Consider the following 22,565-nt stretch of genomic DNA (forward strand, 5'->3'; position numbering starts at 1 on the left):
CATAAGAAATTACAATTCACCGCAAGAATTGAACAGTAGCAATGGCTACATCTTGGAACCTGAGACCACATATTAGATTGAGGCCCTCATCTTGAGACCGAATCCCATATTTTATAACAACAGGACAGAGAATTTTCCTCCTCGCCTCAACAAAGAATATACAGTCCATCAGAAGATGACTTACTGAATACTTACGACCCCATAAACAGGGACACTGGCCCAGGTTCTCAATAATTTTCCCCTTTAGACCTGGCATCTACATCCAGGGTCAATGCCAATCCTTAAATCTCTAGAATTTATCAGGGATTATATATAAGTAGAGGGAAAGGTCCACACTCTCCTGAGAAATGAGGGAGGGGTAACATAGCTCTTTTTCTTAAGGTAGTGCATGTTTTCCCTTAGTTTCAACTGCACATTGCCTAAGGGTGCACTTTATTCAACTGATTTGTGGTACTTAATCTTCCACCATAAGCAAGTCAGGGACCCCTATGCACTCCAACCTTACGGACACGGGGTTCCTCTTGTGAGGAAAGGTTGACATTACACCTCAGGTAGGCTTACAGCTGATAGCTTTACACCAGAAACCTAGTTTTAAATACAAAAATTAAAGCGCAGGGCTCTTGCATCTGCAAAGGTACTCTAAGCAACAGTTCCTAGCTCCCTCCTTACGCCTTTAATTATCGCACTTTTAGGTAGGTCAAGGAGCAATTTCAGAGTGCACCCTTCTAGTTCTCCCAAGAGGCTTGCCCATCCATTGCCGGCACCTCAGACCTATAAACAGCCTAATAAATACGTTTTCCCAGATCACCTTACTTAATTGCTTAAAGGTATAGGTGGCAAATCTATGGTCAAACCTTTTTAAGGCCTTCACATCAGCTGATATGAAAAGTGTCAAAGAGGCCATATCTTTATCCCAGCGCAGATCATCTGCAAAAGCCATACCCAAATACTTGTATTGTCGGACCTGCTTCAACTGTTCATTCCTAAGAGGTCCTTTTCTTTTTAGCAAATAACAATGTCTTTATTTTATCAACATTATTAGTTTATTTATTTTCGAAACAGTAGGAGTTTAGGGCATTGAGTTTTCTTAGGAGCCCAATACGCATAAGATCCATCACCACAAGATCATCTGCATACAAGAGGCAGCTAATATGCCTGCCCTCAATCTTGAGGGAAAAACTTTGAGTAGCACCTAACGTCTGGGGAAGGGCCGCAATGAACAGACCCAATAGCAAGGGGGCTAACGCTCCCCTGTTACAGACCATTCTCTACTGGGATTTTCCTCAACAAGCTAACAAATCAAGGTCAACCTGAACCCAGTTATCACTGTGGAGCTTCGTCAGCAGACAAACCAAAACCCCAGAGATATTAAACTGGAGTTTGCGCCAAAGCATAATGCGGTCCACTCTGCCGAAGGCCGCTCGGAAGTCAACAAAGTAGCAGCACAAGCCGCTTGCCAGCTCCACTGACCTCCTTGCGACTCCCCACAGGATGAAACAGTGATCCATTGTGGAATACTTTGGTATGAAACCCCCTAGCTCTACAGGGATCAGCTCAGAGTCAAAAGCCCAAGCAGCTAAAAGCTTCAGCAAGGTTAGAGCGAACAATTTAAGGGTAATATCTAACAGCCTAATCAAGCGATAATTGGCAGGCTTATCCAACTTGCCTTTTTTATGAATGGGCGCCACTCTGACTCCTTTCCAAGGATCTGAGAAGCAGCCTGAATGTATTACCCAACTTAAAGAACACACTCGCTTCCAAGGATCTTTCTGAAAAAGTACGGATGAGAAGTCATCGGGGCCACCTGCCCTGTAGGCCTTCAAATTACTAATTATTTCATACATGATTACAGGCGCCTGAGTATTTGTAACCACCTCTAACTCAGCTTGGGAACAAGTCTGGATTGCTAGCCAGTTCTCAGAGTATCCGCCACTATAAAGTGAGTGAATAAAGATTTACCAGTCTGCCTCAATAATCTGTGCCTTAAGAGAAGAAGGTGATGAAAAGCCACCAAAATGTCCTACTATTCTTGTCCACAATGGCAGCCAGCATTAATTCCCAATTTGACCTCTAAAACTTCCTCTTCTTAAGGGTACATAGATTTCTATAGGTGGTTTTCGAAAATCACACAGCTTCTCTTGGCTGATGTTGCTTGGGTCTATTCCTATTCACCACTTTTCTACCCGCCTGACAATTGTCATCAAACCAGATATTCCCCTTACCTGTGGTCCCACTGGATTTAGGAGGACCCCCCGTTACCAGCTTGAAATGGGTTAGCAGTTAATTTGTTAATCTGGAGTACCAGCCTTACTTGTTTCCAGATCCAAGGGCTCGAAATTGATTTATGGGAGGGTTTGCAAGGCATCTTCCATAATCACAACACAAATTCTCCTGTGGTAAACCTTCCTCTGGAGACAAGAAAATACATTCACATAATGAGACAGAATCTCTAAACTCCATGTTAGGAGCAGAAGTGTCATTCACCCCTAAATCAATGACTCTAAAATGTTTCACCTGAAGAAACTGATGAGCAGGAACGAAGATAGGTATATATCACTATTACAATGTTTAAATGCTCCGAAGGCAGGAATGTCGTCACTGCATCGGCCGTTGACATTAATCAAGTCAGCTAGGCTAAACAGGATAAAACCATCACATCCCCTTTCTTTACCTCATTTGTTGACTCCTCAAAGTCCCCAAAAGCTGATTTTTAATTAAAATTGCCTCCCACCACAAACAAGGCATCAGGATAATTAAATAATCTTTTCACCTCATTGATCAAATTGCGTAACTCAGATTCCAGAAGGGGGCAAATTGGGGGAACATATATATTAAGACAAACCATCTGCTTCAACCCCACACCATTAGAAAACAAGTCAATTAAGGCAGCAAGAGCCTAACCACAAGAAGTTTGAAGGATGCTTACCTTCCTCCCAAAGCGGACAGAGACCAATGTTAGCAAACCGCCCACTGCTCTACCGGTTACAGAGGCCTTAGCATTTTGAAACACAGCAGTGAACAACCAAACCTCTGGGTACTCCAACAGCCAGGTCTCCTGAAGGAACAACACTGGGTAATTGGTCGAGACTTCTCTATAATTTTCTGCTTCAGCGAATGATTTAACCATGTATATGTTCCATACCAAGATACGACCTGGCTGTGGATGCCCTGCCTCCTACCAACAAATATCCTCTGCCCCTCCCCAACTCCTGGCCAGGAAATGGCATCCCTGCACATCTTCAAAGAGGTGCCACTCTCCTTCCTTCGGAATATATCACTGCCGTAGCTAACCAAAACTGCTACTAAACTCATCAAAATCGAATGGGTGGGAAAACTTTCAATTGCTCACTTTTGGGGCTCTATAATTTTGGAACATGATAGTAACTATTCTTTCGTGGGACCTATCCCGTTCCCTCCAGCTCCTAACAGCCACAGTTCTCTGACCTCCACCCAAGAACCTGGAAAAGGTAATTTGATTATGCTTTATCCCTACATGTTCACACAGAAAGGGAGTTATCTAATGAGAACTACTCTCCCCCTGGTTTCCCCCGTGGCCTCCAGTTTACCTCAATTCCTTCACAAAGGCAGATTCCATTTGCTGCCAAAGATGGTACATAGTTTTCAACTAGGCTCTTTGTCTCCTCTGAGGCAACTTGGTTAGTACCCAGTTACCTGGGTACCTTGGTTAGTTCTTCACCAGGTATAGTTTTAAAACTAACCAGTGCTAAATCTTTGGAGGTAATACCCCTTAATTTATTAATGTTAGCAAATATGCTTAACAACCGAGATCTATTCAGGGGTCGACTAACTTAGCACTGTGTTTTCCTTTTAGACTGTAACCTTAGGAATAACTACAACAGCACTCTAGACTAAGGTTTGCCTCTTTCTTGGACAAGAGGGGGCTTTTTCAGGCCAACTTTGGGCTCCCTTTTGTCAGAGCAAAAACTATGCACGCAAATTTGGTAGGAGGTCTCTCTTTAGTACTTTTACACCCAGTTGTCTCTTTTAATATCATTGAGCAATCCTTGGATTTCTCTATGCCTAGTGATTCCCTCAACCTCTCCATGGATCTCTTACCAGGCCTTCTCCTGACGGGAGGCTTCTTCTTCTTCAACGGGATCACCATCGGGGTTAGAAACACAGAAGACTGACCAAGCGCCCTTGCTCCGTGCACTTTTGATGAACCTACCCCTTTTCTACTTCCCTTCCTTCCATGAGCCATCTTGCCCACTCATTTTGGGTAGTAGAGTATGACTAAGTTTAGATAAAACTCTTTTTCCTAAAAACATTTCCCCTTTTTATAACTAGGTAAGGATATCTTGAGATGTACATCCCTCCATTTGCCAAAGAAACAGTAGGAGGTATCACCTCCTGAAAAGTAGGGATAATGCCAGACTCGAGAGGCACCGCATTAGGGCCACCACCAAAAGAAACATCCTTGACTCCACCATTAAGGGATTTACCGATTTCTTCGAGCAGCTGAATTAGCTTTGCATTTTGGGTGTTGCTCAGCACAAGGGCCGTTAGCATTATCTGGAAAGTTACCTCCATAAGGGAGAGCATAGTCAACATTGATAGGTCCTGGTCAAAGTCAGAATCTATCCTCATGGATGCAGTCTCATTGGATTGTTTTGCAAATCGCCGAAAAAACCCCTTCGCTGAGCTGGCAGCCGGACCATCAGACCCAGCAGGGGGAGTTTGTTTAGCATATATGCTGCAACTTTGGTCAGTCAGGACAGTCCCTTGACGGGTTCCCCTCCTAGCAATTGGCGAGGATGAGCACCTTGGGAGTCTCGCTCTTATGTGACCAGCGCCCCCCAACCCCCGGCCTTGAGACCCCTCACCCAAGTTCAGCAATCTTGGTAGTTCAGACTCCTGACTTTTATAATACAGTTGTTTCTTACAGAATAACTTAACTTTTACATCACCTGTGAGGAGAGTCTCTAGTTCACTTCTTGTCCTATGCAGCTGCGTGTACATCTACAGAGAGTAGTTAGTCTTTTGCTTTCAATTTATCAAAATGAATAATAGTTGTAGTGTGGGCTATCCTCACTCCCCTGGTTACTGTCTTGAGAACATCACAAATCCTGTCCCATTATATGTCATCCATGACATTTTCTTCACAATAGCGCATCAGTACTTCGCTATAAGATGCAAAGAAGGCCAGGTCTCTAAATGCTACATCTTGTACTTGCAATGGGAGATTTCAAGAACCAGCGTTATGTGAGCATAACAAAATAATCAATCATTGAGCTCGAATAGATGCGGAGAGAACTATGGTCCTTCTAACAAAAAAGCATAATCAATTTAAGATGGAGATCCGTCAAATATACAACAGAATGCGTAATGGCATTCCAATTGTTCACAATTGCAGATATGTGAACTGCCTTAGAGCTCAGTTAGAGTCATGTCAACCTCCAAACTCCCCCTGCTGTGTCGCTAAGGGCTGGCTGTCACTGCATGGTAGAGAATTGCAGGATGCTGATACTACTGAATTTGGTGACCGCTTATGAATCAAAAGCTCACACAGTGCCAACACACTGCCTTTAACTTGAAAGACAGAATTAGCACCAAAGGGCTACAGTGATTTAAATGTCTCCTTGTATAGAAATAACATGGCATTTGAAGGGGTATCCCAGTCTCAGATCCCAAAGCAGTCACATGCAAAATCCCCCCAGTGATCTCACTCTTCAACATGTACATTACTTCAACTATGTGCCTCCTGCAGTGATATGAAATCCATTTCCCCCCCTAACATAGATATCACACAAATGCACTTGCAAGTCAAGGGCACCAACAGCCAATTCAAACTTCTATTAAAAGAGCTTATAATGAGGATATAAAAGATGGACAGATCAGCCTCAAGCTACCTAGATCGAAGACCAAAATATCAGTCTTGGATTCCAACCATCTTCGAAAAGCACCAGTTTCACTCTTTGTATGTTTGATTAACTGCTCCCTATGAAATGTCAGAAACTGGACAATGGGTTTGGATGCAGACTATCTTCAATGCCTAGAAGGCAACTGCGACCTGCTGTGCAGAAATAACCTACCCTGGGATACCAGAGCGGACACCAAATCTAGCAATGCAGCACAGCCTTTCTGCAAGTAAGGAGAGGAATGTGGAGAGGTGGGCACCTTTATCACACTGGTACCGGACTAACTTCTTAATGAAAGGTTGTATCTATGAACATAAGTCAAAGGCAAAATCTAACACTATGCCACAAAATGAACCATGCTTTAGGACACTTGTAAGACGCTGTGATAATTAAGGTGCCATAAACAACTGAAACAGATAGTTTGATCACAGCTTATATAGCGTTATATATTAAAACTACTTACTGCAAACTCAAAAATATTTAAACATTAAATTCCCTGTATTATTACAATAAATAACCATCCACTAAACCTATTTTTTAAACACTGTTTTTATTGCAATTTCAAACATGTGGGCATGTCCATCACACTAACTAATTTTTTACTTATCTATGTAAATACTGTAATAGTCTAGAAATCTCAGCGACACGATCCAGTCTCTTCAAAAATGAAGGAGGCCATCTAATTTATGGCAACATAAAAGGCAACAAATGCTCAAAGAGCTCTGCCAGATCCATCAGCCCTAAACATTTTTAAAAGGTCTGGCCTCACACACAACCTGCACTCAGCTCACAATAATCTTCACCAGATCTAAAAAAACAGATGAAATGTGCTCCTTCACTGCACCCAGCGTGTGGAATGTGCTTCCATCTCATATGTGTAAAGACACAACTCTGTTGCAAGTCCCAGCAGCAACAAAAGCTTACCTCTTCCACTAACTCCCATGAAAGAACTATGCACCCCTCTATTTCTATTGCCCCATCAAAGTACAAGCCCCAGGATGTTTTGTCAATGGCACAGATACACAGCAGATGAATGTTCTTGAACTCACTACTATATTAACATCCTATAAATTATGTTCTTGCCTACTACCTGCTATCTGTCAACTTTATGTATTGTGTACTTTTAGTTCATTAATATTGCCTCATACTTCAGGACGTTGCAACACCTACAGTAAATTCAGTCAACGGTATAAACTATGAAAAATAAGCAAAGTTGATTCAGTATCATCCTTTTTCACAAAACGGGTTTGAATATTATGTTAAGAAATGGTTCTTACAATATCCATAGGATTTTCATGAGGAGAAGGAAGCTAAATTTTCACCACAAATCAAAATGGGACTTACAATAAAGGGAAACATGCTGAGTTCATCAATGATAGCTGAACCTCTTTAGCAGTCATCAAGATTAGGGGAAATAATTGGGAGTTTGGGGAGGACCTGAGCTACCGTTTATCCTTTTCCAGACTGGTGGGATTGGACTTGTTGCTCTTCTGACAACTGTTTGACATGGTGCTGGGACATCCGTGGGCGTAAATATTCTGAAACCCCAATTTAAAACCACATGAGCCACAAATTACTCTTCATAGCCAAACTGTTCTGTTGTGTGTGTGCATCATATACATATTCCAATCTTTGAGAGCTTACAAACAGTAACGAAAAAGGCAGATGAAAGAAAATGAGCTAGTAATTGGGGGAGGATGGGCGTTCTTCCCAATTCATAAATTCCAAAATCCTGGTCCAACACACAAGTTCAATAAACAAACCTGGGCTCAGCCCCTGTTCACCAAGGCACAGAATGGATAAGATTAACTTAAGATAAAGTATATGAAGTACACAGACACACAAAACAATGAGAGTCAAAACACAACACAAAAATCTCAAAGTCAATTTGCAAAAAATTAAGAAAATGTTAATGAGAAAAATGACACCAGTGTGATTAAAGTCCAATAACAGGAACTGGAGAAAATAACTTTAATGTTTTAGGGTAAGTGGTTCTGGAAAAGTAAAATAATCATCAGAAGTCACTGTTTGTATGTGACAGGGACCTAGGCACAATTTCAGGCCAATCACGATGGGACAGATTAACCAGCGGATCAACGTGTTCAAAGATTTTCCCTTCCGTCTTACTCTCAGAAATTGAAGTCAAAACTCTGTCCAGAAGGGGGAAGCTGCTGGCTGTGTGTAGCAAAGTCATCTCAAACAAAGATAGCTGTTAGACGAGTTCCCCCTGAAGCTGTTTGGTTCAGCAGGATAATCTCCAGGTAGGAAAGTTCAAATTTCATGCTACCGTAAGTCCTCTACTTGATCAGATACTTTTTGTGCCTTCACCCACCTTCAGACTTAAGGTCTGATTTAGAGTTTGGCACATGGGTACACAGTCACAAACATAACAGATATCCTATCAGCCTATCACAAGTGCATTGTATCCTAATGTACTTGTAATAATAAAGCGGACAGAATAACAATCAGCAAAACTCTAAATTGGGATTTACGTTTTTTTCCCCTGGAGCTCAAAATCCTCCAGCAGTACAAGCATGAAAATTGATCAGACATATTGCTCTCAAAATCTGACACTTTTGCTGCAAGGTCCCACGTACACTCTGGAGTTCATTATGAGAATGTTCTAAGTTCCATCTTTTCAGAATTTCTGGAGCAGTTCCTTTTAGTCTCTTCAAAGGGTCCCAGGGCTTCAGTGACAACACTGATGGGCCAAGGCTTAGTCATGCAGAGGCCACTAGGAAGGTCTAATCCCTACTGGTCCCCTAGACACTTCAGGAAAAAGGCCACTTGCAGATTGTTGGCTCCCTGTAGCCACACAGGAAGTCAGCCAAATGGCAACTGAAGTCCTCTACTCAGCCCTAAGTACCAGTGGGACAAGGTCCAAGCCTTCAGGTCTCCACACTTCATAGACAGCAAGTCCAGCTCTCTTCTGTTCTTCCTCAACTCCAGATGTTTTCTGAAGAGCTGTGGGTGAGGTGCCACTTCTGTAGAATTTACTTGCCAGGGGGTAGGAGTGACTATTTGTTACTCCCTATCCAGTGAGATAAAGGTTCCCGGGGCAACCCTTCTTACTTATGCAGTACGCCCTGTTTGCCTTGCTATTTTCAGACACAGCACTATTCTGAGTAAAAGCCAACATCTAAGTATCCTTTCTGCAATTTAACCCTGCTGGTGTGCCAGTTAAGGGTGTGTTAAGGGAATTGAGGAGTGTCCTCCTCCTCCTCAACTACACCAAAAAGGTTCTGGTACCAGCTCCCCTCCCACAGGGATTGTAACAAGCTGGCTATAGATGGGCCAAAAAGAAAAGGTTCGCTTAACAAGGCCTCTCTTTACACTTAACTATGAATGGGCAGGCTTCACCCTGGTTCCTTTCAAGTTAATGAAGTTCCTCCACTCCCCCGCTGCCCTTTCTGAGCTGAGAGTGACATACTAAACACCCAGGTTTTTGTGCCAAAAAGCATAAGGCTTTGTTTGTGCTCCAGGAGCAGTTTTCACAGCTCATAAAGGGGAAGCACTGACAGTTTCAGCTGCAGTTAGGCTAGCTTTAATTTGCCTACTAGAAGTGCAGATAGGGTAACTTTATCATTTAAAAGTTACTTTTCCTAAATATTTATTTAAAAAAAAAAATCATACTTCACCAGTGAACTTGATTTTTAATAAAACATTTGAAAAGTGGTTGAATCATTCCTGCACCCACTCAGGAGCACTTTCGGACCCATGTCCCTATGACATCTTCAACCTCAGCAGCAAGACGATTGGCGACAAGCTCAAGAAAGCCCTGAACACCTCCATCACTCCGGCCTCCTTCCCTGAGGACTGGAAACACACAGAAGTGAAGCCACTCCTGAAGGAACCATCCGCTGATCCAGCAGATCCGAAGAACTACTCACCCACTTCCCTGCTCCCCTTTCCGGTGAAGGTTTTTGAAAAGGCAATCAATGAGTAACTCACCAAACACTTGGAACACTACAACCTCCTGCAGCCCTCTCAATCCGGATTCCAAGCCAACCACAGCACAGAGACAGCCCTGATCGCAACCGCTGATGACATCAGGCCCCTCCTAAACAGAGGCGAAGTAGCAGGCGCCTGGACCTGTCAGCCTCCTCTGACACCGTTTCCCACCAGACTCCAGCAAATCAGAATCCAAGAAGATGCTTTCTAATGGATCACCTCATACCTCACCTGAAGAACCCAGAGAATCAGTCTCCACATCCCACAAAGATCATCCATCAGCCCACTCTCTTAAACATGTAAATGGCTTCCCTGGCCAAAACAGCCAGATCGTAAAGACTCAACATCATCTCCTATGCCGATGACAACCCGCTCATCCTCTCGCTGTTAGAAGACCCCTCAACCACCAGAACCAACTTCCACAGATGTATGGTAAATGTTGCAAAGTAGAAGAAGGACAACTGCCTCAAGCTTAACACGGATGTCTTCATCTTTGGGAACAAGATGTCACCATGGAATGACACTTGGTGGCCTAATGAACACAGCCCCTCTCCCACCCAGACAGCCCACGCTTGCAACTTCAGCACCATCTTGGACAACAAGTTATCTATGCAGAAACAGATGAATACAATCTTGTCTGCTTGCTTCCACCGCCTATGCATTTCTGTAGGATCTTCTGGTGGCTCCCAATCGACACCAGAAGGACCGTCACTCAATCCTTCATCACCAGTAGGCTGTACTAAGGAAGCACTCTTCACGTTGGAATCACTGCATGCCTCCTGAAGAGACTACAGACAATACAAAACTCAGCAGCAAGACTCATTCTTGACCTCCCCAGACCGACTCACATCATCCCGCACCTCAAGAAGCTGCAGGAAAGATGCAGGTTAAAGATGCTGACCCATGCATACAAAGACGTTTACAATGAAGGACCAGCATACATCAGCAAACTAACCAACTGACCAAACACCTGCGATCTGCCTCCCTGTTCCTCGCAGACATCGCCCGGATCCACCAATCCAAAAGCAGAAGACACTTCTTCTCTCATCTGGTGGCCAAATCCTGTAATGACCTTCCCCTGCACTTCAGAAACTCTGCATTTTTCCGGTATTTCAGAAAAGGACTCAAGACATGGCTGTTCGAATTAACAGAACACTTTGCAGCTAGCAAAACCAGCACCATGAGACCCTCATGGGTGATTTGCTGCGCTTTATAAATCTTGATGGATTTAATTATTTTTTTCTCTGAATTTGTTTCCCATATAGGAGCAGCTACTGCCCGGCACAGTGAAAATAGCTTTTGACGGAAAGTCACTGTAGGTGCACACCAGCACTAAATTCTTGCATGAACCATTTTTAAGTAGTATTTAATGTAAATGGTCTGCATAGGAGTGGCTTGTTCAATAGTTTAAAAAGTGTTGTTCTTTCCTGTCACAACAGGTTATTTTGAGGGCCTTGCCTGCATGTTTAAAAGCTCCACGAGTCAGGCTACACTAGTAGGCCCGAAGCTCTGTTTTCTTTGTCAGTCTAGTGGATAGCACAACATCTGCTGCAGTCCACAGGTGACATTTTATTTTTCTATACCAACACAATACAGTATAGCCTTACTGGAAAGTTAACTAGGCCAATTAGGAGTTAGCCAATTCTCTCATGTTTTAGAGACAAGAACACATGCAGTGGGGGCTGGACAGTAGTGCCACATTGAGTAATTATATAAAACCATCATCATTAGGCCACAGAAAACGGGAGTGACAGGCAAAAAAAAGGTACTTTCACATATAGACCTATTACTTTCTGCTGCACTTCAGGACACAAACTTCAAAACCGTGTCAGAACTAAAGTCTAAACGGTATAATAAGTTGCGTATCTCTTAAATATAAGATCTGCTAAGGCACCAATTGATGACTTTAAGACAGAACCGCTACAACGTCAAATGCCAAATCAGCTACATGATGTTAAATAATACATCTTTCTGCAACATATCAAAGAGGTCTAAGTTACCCACAGACAAGTGTTATCATGGCGGTACAATCAAAACAGTTTAAAACTCACTATTGAAGAAATTAAAACTCTACAGACGTGTCACATGCACCGATCTAACAAGCACACACTTTAACCAATAAAGATTGGAATAATGGTGGCAGTAAATATAAGTGAATTTGAGTTTTCACAATGAAACAAATTCATTTTATACATTTAACATTGGCAACAACCGGATTACTGTGTAGGAAAAATATATGCACATTTTGCAAAACATGCATAAATTCCTTCCATATCTGCACCTCAACCTTATATAGCCCTCTAAACGTTATGACAAAAGTACTCACCTTTTTAATGTAAAAGATGATAAAATATTTCACAGTTGCTATTGCAGGAAGAAGTGGTGAATAGAAAGTTCCAATCCAGCAGATTGTTTGCCCATAAACAATACCCAGTACGTTCTCAGGAATCTCAAATTCTTGTAGTCCCCACCACTGAACCAATTTATTTGGACAATATGTAACAATAAGCCTGTAAACAAAACATTAGTGATTTAAAATAAAGCAATTATTTGAGTCTCATCATGATTATGCAAGATGCTCTACGATAATGTTACTACAATGTTAATTGTGCAGTTTCTATTTTTATTGGAATGCAGGTGTCCTTTTACATTCTTTGCAACATGAGCCTTCAAACAAACTTTTGATCAGATGGGGTTTAGGGTAAATTTGAAGAATCAATCTGTCAAATCAATTTGGAAGGGTGACCTTACACGTATGGGTTCCTTGCTGTCTGCAACAGGTACTCACTGGTCTCAACAGTAACTAAGTTTATGACCAACAAACTTAGCTATCCACACTTTCTCTTGGGGTATCCCACTTTCTTCAAAGCTTCTAAAGGGGGATTACTCTTGACTACTTGAAATTGTTGCATTTGTAGCCTGGGAGTTGAGACAACGTATCCCATGATATTTTAGTGAAGACCAGTGAGACTTTCTAGAAGTAACAAGATATCAGTTGCAAAAAATGTAAATATGGACATGATGTCTTACTTGATGAACTGGAGAACAATATTTTAAGGCATAAATGTAAATCTTTCTTAAACAAAGCCCTTGAATATTTTATGGAAGTCTAAACATTTTTAAAAGACTATTTTGTACCAACTAAAATTATGTTATGTTTTTTGTAAACTAAATAAAAAATGTAATAAAGATTTTTTTTTTAAAATCATACACATTGTTCAATTAATTGATTTCCAAATTACCACACAAAGCCTTACTGTTACTAGAGTTCCTTGAGGACAGCACCAACAACTTTGTATAACCCATGCCTTCCTTCAGTGTTTGCTGAAAATTACTACTAATCGTGAAACCGAAAATATCCTGAGGTAAGAATGTTTCACAGCACTGTCTCCATTTTTCACTGAAATATATGAGTGGTATGGCGAAAGTCACAGCACTGAGATACTAAAGAGAAACTGGCTCAGGACATGTTGCTGACAGAGACAATAACATACTTCACTCAACTTTGGTAAAGGAACAAGCAACACGAATAATGCAAAATATTAAGGTGGATGCTAAACTAACTGGATGGGACCAAGGCAACAATTATTATGGAGTAAAGACCGCAAAACATTTGAATTTGTAAAAAACAAAAGATTAAATAAAGGAAAAACAACGCTTCCTGATAAGAGACATCTTTTTTTTTTAAATCTGTTTATTGTATTTATCATATATCTTACAGTGATAATATGTTGACGTATCGTTGCTCCAAGTTACATAACATCTCATCATATGAGAAGAGACATCTTAATATTAACGAAGATGAATGACAGAGAGACTATTAATATACTTAACGGCTCTAGGAACAGGAAATGCTGCCCTTGGATTAGGGCATGCAGAGGTTTAGCTTGAGAAAGCGCCCATGGACCACCTGAACTGTCAACAATTCGGGTCTCCAGTTCAATGACATTTGAGATCTCATCAGAATAATATAGAATTGAGTCTTGACTCAGAAAACTAAGAAGCCAGACAGAGGCAGAAAACATGCTACCCTTGGAATGAAAGTGAATTGACATCCAAGGCATTAATATAGCTTTTTACACCCAGACAAACCCCATATTACAGAGGGGTGCCTATGATGAAGCTTCTCTACAGGGACAAGGGTTTGGCTATGGAGAAAAAAAAATGTTTTTGCACATTTCCACCAAATGTACTAAAGTCACCATGTGGGTAATCTGCTGGCCCATGATTATATTTCAAATTCGATGATTTGTGATATATCAATGGGGTTCTCATTAGGAGTCTGATAACTAGTAAATCTGCATGAATTATAGCAAACATCTACAATACACTGACTTACACATTGTAAATAGTGCCTAAAGCGTGCACATAATGTGCAACTTTTCACAAGACTGCTAATTACAGTGCAGTACTATTGCAAGGCAGTAGAATAATCTTGCTTTATAATAGAATGTGATATCCCAGGTTCAAAGGGGATTAATGAGAATCTAACCAGAGAATCTGGGTGCGTAAAAAATGTGTGGTACTAATATATTTTGTGGTACAAATGGTCAGTTTGCAACACTAGTGTGAATCCAAATGAATGTATACCTTGATATATGTAATAATAGTGTGCTTCTGGTCTATAAACTGACCCTTTTATTCCATGAATTGTTGTGCTCTCAAGTTAAATTCTTGTTTCATTACAGAGTATGAAATACTGCCCAAGCTCTAACATACCAATGACATGCTTACAAAGCCAAGTAAACCACATGTGCATGCCTTGACAATATTACTTTAAACTTACTGAAATTCAGACATATAAATGTGTTACTTACTTTCTTGGGAACTCCACAAAAATCGTCAAAGCACAAATTATAATAAAGTCAAAAATCATCAATTTGTACATTTCTTGACCAACTCGAGATTCCCAGCACTAAAACACAGAGAAACGGATACAATGTTAGAACAAAGGAGTATGCAATGTTTAAAAGTCACTGAAGATTTTTAGATGGGACTGGGCCATCTAAAAATTTAGCTGGGAGACACTGCTTTGGCAATAATTGTGCAAACAAATGACTACAGAACAGAACACTCAGTGCCTTTTCAGGGGCACAAAAAGCTGGATTAATGCTATTGCAATACAATACATAGATCCCGGAGCTAATGGCTGTTAATGCACAAGGTTAACTATGTCCCTTCAAGCATGCAAAAAGAGATTGTGAACAACCAAGCTATAGCTGTAACTACAGTTCTGAGAAAATAATATAAGCAGTGGTTATAAGCAATTTAATGCCTTTCAGAAAGACTGCTTTTTTGTACTGCAAATCACTTTAAAATTATTGCTGTAATTATCATTCCAAGTATTCAAATAGCATAATTATGTACATTATACATATCTCATTAAGTACCAAGTTTTAAGAGTATAGTAATGAATTAAGGCCTGAAGTCAAAAACACTCTAACCTTCCAATAGTCTATTGTTGTGAGGATGCTTCTTTCAAAATTCTTTGCTTTAAGAAAGTGCCATCAATTGAAAAGAGAGTTTGCGAGCCCATCCCCTCCCTTCTATACAGTGAAAGTATGTTCTTTTACTTTTGAAACATTTGTCGATTACACAGATCTAATAAATACTCCTAGGAATACTTGATTACTGAAACAGCAAAGTTAAGTAAAATTACTGATAACATTTTGCTTGCCATGTAATGTAGAGGTACTTTGGATAGAAAAAAATACTTTCTGGTACTACTAACTCTCCTGCGTAGGTATCATAATCGTAGTCCAAAACTCTGAAAAGGAACTATTATCAAATAAAATATTATAGTGTAGAGCAGAAAAACAGGTCAAGTGTAAGTAAAGTACATTTTACATTTTTATTTGCTAGGATTCTAGGCCACACAATCCTAGCACGCAGTATTCAACCACACCTTCCTCAGCCGAGTGTTGTAGAAGAATATTGGAGAAATTGAACTCGCATGAAAAAGTACCAGGTAGGATAGGAGAGTCAGTTATGAATATACCAACCCAAGCGAACTAACTTTATAAGAAAGTTACATTCACTTCACCAGAATGGGGTCTTCCTTGCATCTCTGATTTTATTTATTTTGCAGGATTCACAGGCCAGATAGTGGCATGGTGCTTTACAATCTGATAAACCATACTTTCGAAACATAGCTGGTACACTGATAGCAGAAGACCTTACAGCAGACTAAGTTTCATAAATGTACAATCCATGCGACTAGAATTTAACTTACAATTAAACAATGGAGCAAAAAAACAAATTAGCATTCAACATTCAAGTTCCAAAACGGGGTTCAAATTTGCAAAAAATCAACCTTTAAAATGTCAATGAAAAGATAGATCTGCTAGCTAAATACAGTTATCATAACCTCTTATCAGAAGAACAGCAGCACATGTCTAATTACAAAGCCAGCCTGGATCTTATAACTCTTTTTGGCTATTCATTTGAAGACCAACAGAATACCCCCCCAAGATGTGACGAACCGAAACATTGCTACAAAAGCAAGGCGGTGTAGGGTGTTTGAGGGGCAATCTTCCAGCAATAAGTGTGTGAGAGACACTTAACCAAATCTAGAGTTCACATCAAAAAGGCAGCCAGGGCAAGCCCAGGGAAAATGGCATAATTAACCTGAACTGTTTCCTGGCAACTGACACCGCAGTGCAACTTTTCAAGAAAAGAGTACCCCAAAATCCCATAATTAATTTGGTCTTACAGCAATTCCCTTCTGAGAAATATAAAAAAATCAAAAATCACTCTCCTGAGGAACAATTCAAGCAAATAGATAAACCTAAGAAAATCATAACACATTATGTGCAAACGTAACCCCATGTACAAGAAAAGTGTGAACAATATGTTGGAAATATGCTGAAAAAGCCAGGGTGTCATTAAACTATTTAAAACACATATGCGATATCAATTGAATCACAAATTCATATGTTCATTGAGCATTGTTTATACTCCTAGAAATTTCAAACCTTAAAGTTCCTCTTGCATAAGCAAAAAATCATCTGCACAAAATGGCCTGCGTAATGAATCAAGCTTTGAATCTATGAAACTAGTCAAAGTAATCAATTATCGGTTGAAATAAAAATATGTTAAGCTCTTCATATTAGGAAATACAAAAACACATTTTCATTTTGCAACACGAGTAATTTTATATTATCATCCATGAATGCCAAGAGGTTAAATGCTGGGTAGGTTTTAAGGTTTTGAATATCACCAGAAGCCCTGGTGGCCTTGCTGGATCATGCTAGAGGTCTAGTTCCTACTCTATTGAAGACGGGTACTCTGAAGCCACTTCTGAAAAAAATATTTGGACCTTGAAAATGAAAATGATTATCATCCAATTTCACTGCTGCCTTTTCTTAGTAAAGTTCTAGAAAAACCTGTTTTGCTCTAGTTTTAAACTATTTTGAAAGTGCCAGTATCCTTAGCAGGGATCAAGTATGCATTTGCCTTGGTAGAATCACAGAACTGGTTGAAGTTTCAGCATTGGATGATTTACTTCTAACAGTGTTCTAGCCTTAGTGCACCACAATTTGTCGGCAGCCTTCAACACTTTTGATCATTTGAGAACTCTCCAGGTTTGCTAATCTAGGTTTCTAGAGAAGATTTTTTAAATTGCTCACTCCACTGCTGACAGACGAAAACAACTTAGTATGGTGACCCCACCATAATGGGCAGACCCAAATACTCTTCGTCATTATGTACCTCAAGGTTTTATTTTGTCATCTATCTTATTGAACGTCTACACTCTCCTCTTGGCAAAATTATTGCAAGATCATGAACCCTATTTTACATGAACACAGACAACAAACAACTGATTGTCTGATAATCCGAATCAGTCTTTACTCTAAATGATGAAAATCCAACTTGATTAACTCCCTGTCCTTTATTCAGGGAGTGGAAGTCCACAAATTTTATGAAGTTGAACCTGAGAAAACTGAAATGTTGCTTGTGCCTTCATACACTGCTTTTTTAAATATTTTGGCTTGGTGTCAGACTATGGGAACTTGCCTGTCATTTTAGTTTGTAACGTGGGGTATTTATAAAGATGCCAAGTTGTCTTTAAGATCCAAAGTAACTAATGTATCCAAAATCATTGCCTGGCAGCTTATGTGGGTGAAATCTCTTAACTTTCCGAGACCCAGTTCATCACTTCGCAAAAGTGAATGTTTTAAATACGTCCAGACACAATTACAGCAATGCCATACATCTAACCAAGCCATATTTTCTTCATTAGCTTCACCTTGTTAAAAATGCTGCTGCCCAGCTACTTCTTCATACCTCTACATTCACACACATTTCCCCCATGCTGCAGCAACTTCACTGGTTACCTTTTTTTAAATCTGTGGTAATCCCTAGGAGGGAAGTATAACACAGTTTGCCTGGCTTATTAACTAAAATTTCTTGTTTAAAATTTGTATTTGTGATTGTTTTCTGCTCAGTGTTCCTAGAACTTACATGTGTACTTAAGGAGTTAAAGGGCATGATTTAGAGTTTGGTGCATGGGTACTCCAGTACAAACATGACTGATGTCCTGACCACCGTATTACAAGTGCCATAGCATATAATACACTAGTAATAAGGCTATCAGTCGCATTTGTGACAAAGTAACCCTTCCGCCAAACTCTAAATCAGGCCCCATAGTCTTTTTCAATTGCAGCTGTTACAATCTGAAACTCTGCCTATAAATCTTATGAGGCGAGACTAATTTGCTCTAATTTAGAAAACATTAGAAAACCTTTTTGTTGGCTTTCATGTCATGGACGAAGTAAGCAAACGTGAAACTAGGACAATAATGCTACAGCTAGCATGCGCTTCACAAGTTCCCAACACTGACACCCGTTCAGCATTTGTTTAAATACATTTGATAGAACGAGTGAATTGTGACTTCACCACAAAATAAACACATCACTTTTGAATAACATATAAGGGCTCTAATCTTATTCAATAACATACAACCCATGTTATGCCTTTTATGCCAGTATATTTTCCTTCATAGTCAGCATTTCCACACATTGTGAAAAAAATCAACTTAGAAATATTAATTTCTCTTATGATGCACTAGGTTGCAACAAGTCAAACAAATGTCAAAAACACAACACAGTCTCGAAGTAGAACACACAAATAACACAATATCCAATACAAAAACACAGTCATATTAGTAACCCACCACTAACATTATGTTTAAAAAAAAAAATAATTCTAAATTAGTGTATGCTTATCAAATGTAAAGTACTTATCCTGATTTACAGAGCCAGAATTGGTGAAATGTTCTTTTTAAGTACACTTGCAAGCGCAGCAGTTAGGCCATAAAGGTGCAATTACTGCATTTACCAGGTTAGATTTAAGTGCTTGAAGGCACTTTCCACCCTAGAAACACCGTACGTTTACATCTGTGCAACCTTTGTTAGCAAAAGAAACATAACACCACCAAAACTCACAGATTTGCTGATCATCATAATTTCTCTAATGTGATGCTGAAAAACTCAAAGATGATCTCAGGACATCACAATTAACATAATTGATATCACAGAAGACTTTACGACATTGTATGACAATTGTATGTCTAGAGTGAAAAACAGACTACTTAATTTGTCTATATGTTTTTTTAATTTAACTGTGTGCTCATCAGAAAACTACATCAATGTACAACATCTCAATCTCACATTCTGGTTTGTATTCTCATTATATATGCCCATCATGCTATATTCCACTTATTGCCTTTTCTACACATTGGTGTTATAAAAGTCACACTGCTCAAGCCAAATAAATAATGTTCAGAATCCGAATAGCAACAGTGGGAGTAGAACTCTATTCTGAGACATCTCTATGCTGAAAGTGCTACTGCAACGATAAATCTACAACTAATGTATTTGCGGATTCATACGACCCCACTCTTAGAACCTAATGGAAATGTCAAAAGGTCAAGTGAGTTCGCTGTTGTGACAGGGAGCAGCAAGCACATCAACTGGGCACCACCAAGGTTTGTGTGGATAGTGGAGCAGAATGCAGGGCCTAGTATTTTACTTATGTGAAAGAGGCCTTGCCAAATGAAATGCCTAAAGCAATTATGTAATGTGTGATGCAAGTAGGTATTTGATGCCTTCAGTGATATCATCTGTGAAGGGTGAAGTAAGGAGGTGCAATGCTTTTGTACAACTCACCATTTCTAGTTGCATTCAGAGTTCATTTTTTGGCATAGGTTTCAGAAAGTAATTAGAACAGAAGTCTTTAAGGGAATTTTTAGGGTTGAGCCTGCGAGAGCATGCACTAGTGAATGCATTTCTCTTGCAAGACTCTATTGTGTACAGTAAAGGGCTTGGAGCCTGCCTGTCGTTTACCATTTGTTGGTTTGCATGGCACTGTTCTTTAAAGCCTCGTAATTTGTCAATACAGGCCAAGCATCATTTTAATTCATCTGTGTGGAGCACGGGCCAAACACTGATTGATTCAACTTAATCACTGCCTGTGTGCTGCTAACCAGCATGATTGAGTTACTATTTTTTTTATTTTTAACTCCTGGTGCCCTGCAAACAGAATGCTTGTGACTGGCAAACAGTACCCCGCAGGACAAACTAAATTGCTTAGTTTTATTTTTTACAGCTAAGTTTCTTTTAATATGCCAAGTCGTGTTTTCTCATTTTGCATTCAGATTTTATTTTGTTTTTCCTCGCGGGCAATGTTCTCAAAAGATGACGGTTAGCTTTTTCAAAATATTGCAAAGTAACATTGTGTCTTAATTCTGTATAATTTCTGAAATGATGCTTTAACACAATCATGCAGTGCACCCCAATCAACCCCATTCCAATCTGTCCCACTACAATCCACTCTAATCCACCCACACCAATCCACCCCACTCTAACCCAATTTACCCACCCCAATCCATCACTCCAAAACAATCTGGCCCACTCTAGTCTGCCCCATGTCAATCCAAAACAATATGGCACACTCCAGTCCAAAACAATATGTCCAACTCCAATCCGGTCTGCTCTAGTCTGTCCCACTCCAATCTGTCCCAATCTAATCTGCCCCTTGTCAACCCAAAACAATACGCCACACTCCAATCCAGTCCACTTCACCCAATCCAATTTGATCTAATCTGCCCCACTCCCATCCAGTCCGCCCCACTCCCATCCAATCCGCCCCACACCAACCCAACCCAATCCGCCCCACACCAACCCAACCCAATCCACCCCACTCCAACCCAATCCACCCCACTCCAACCCAACCCAACCCAATCCACCCCCATTCCAACCCAACCCAATCCACCCCATTCCAACCCAATCTACCCCACTCTAACCCAATCCACCCCACCCCAACTCCAAACCACCCCACTTCAAAACAATCTGTCCAATCCAAAACAATCTGACCAATCCAAAACAATCTGACCCACTCCAATCCAAAACTGCCTGCCCCACTCCAATCCATTTCAAATTGCCCCACTCCCATCGGCCCGCTCCAAACAGCCCCACTTTATTCCAAAACAATCTGCCCCAATCAAACCTGTCCCAATCCAATCCCAAACAACTGACTCCAATTCCAAACAATCTGCCCAACTCCAAGCTGCCCCAATCCAATGTACCCCATTCGATTCCAATTCACCCCACTCCAATCCACCACAATCAACATCACTACAATCCATTCCAACCCACTCCAATCCAATCCACCCCACACAAATCCACTCCAATCCAGCCCAGTCCAATTTACCCCACTCCAATCCAATATACCTTACCCCAAACCATTCTATCCCTCCCCAATCCAAAACTCACCCACCCCAATCCACTCTAGTCCAATACACCCCACTCCACCACTACCCATTCCACACCATCCAGATCCATACTACTCCAATACAATCCACTTTAATCCAACCCACTCCATTTCATTCCAGTCCACATTAATCCATCCTACTCCAGTCCATCCCACTGCAAACCAACCTTAATCTACCCCTCTGAAATCCAATCTAGCCCACACAATCCACCCCACCCTAATTCACCTGACTCAATCCAACCCACCCCACACTCCAATCCAACACACTGCAACCAACCCAACCCACACCACTCAATCAAAATCACTCAATCCACTACACCCCACTGAATCCAATCATCTCCATCCAATCTACTCCAACCCACTCCAATTCACCTCACTGCAATCCACCCCACCCCCAAACCACTCCATTCAAATCCAATTCATCCCACTCCAGTCCACCCTATCCCGATCAAATCCACCTTACCCCATCCCAGTCCACCAAACTCTAATCCAATCCAGCCAGCCTACCCCACTCCAATCTAACCTAATCCAATTCAATCCAATCCACCCCATGCAAATCCAATCCACCACACTCCAAACCAATCTAATCCAACCCAACACACCCCAGTACACTCCAACCCACTCCATCCGCATCACTCTAATCCAATCCACTCCACACCAATCCACCCTACTCCACACCACTCTGCCCCAATCAAATCCACCCACTCTACTCCAATCCACTCCACTCTATTTCACTCCAATCCACGACACCCTCTGCCACTGAACAACTGATCTCTACTCCCCTCTACCCAACTATATGACACTGTACTACCCCTACCTCACTCTACGGCACTCCAACAAATCCACTCTATGACACTCTACTCCCCCACTACACTCTGACACTCCATGCCACTTACTTTTAGCCATGCTAAACAGCAGCCACACTAGTGTACAACATGGCAAAACATTTTGCCAAAGCTTGTA

The 22,565-nt window shown here is 40.8% G+C and overlaps 1 protein-coding gene across 1 annotated transcript in view; it reads right to left on the bottom strand.

Moving 5' to 3' along the window:
- Nucleotides 1-22,565, bottom strand: part of TMC7 (transmembrane channel like 7) — a 304,277-nt gene that overhangs the window by 71,955 nt on the left and 209,757 nt on the right. Inside the window, exons 11-12 of the mRNA XM_069210233.1 lie at nt 14,648-14,745; nt 12,157-12,340 (exon numbers count right to left, since the gene is read on the bottom strand). Of these exons, the coding sequence (XP_069066334.1) occupies nt 12,157-12,340; nt 14,648-14,745 (282 nt within the window). The remainder of the gene's footprint in view (nt 1-12,156; nt 12,341-14,647; nt 14,746-22,565) is intronic.

The sequence above is a fragment of the Pleurodeles waltl genome, chromosome 10 (assembly GCF_031143425.1).
Source record: "Pleurodeles waltl isolate 20211129_DDA chromosome 10, aPleWal1.hap1.20221129, whole genome shotgun sequence".
NCBI lineage: Eukaryota > Metazoa > Chordata > Amphibia > Caudata > Salamandridae > Pleurodeles > Pleurodeles waltl.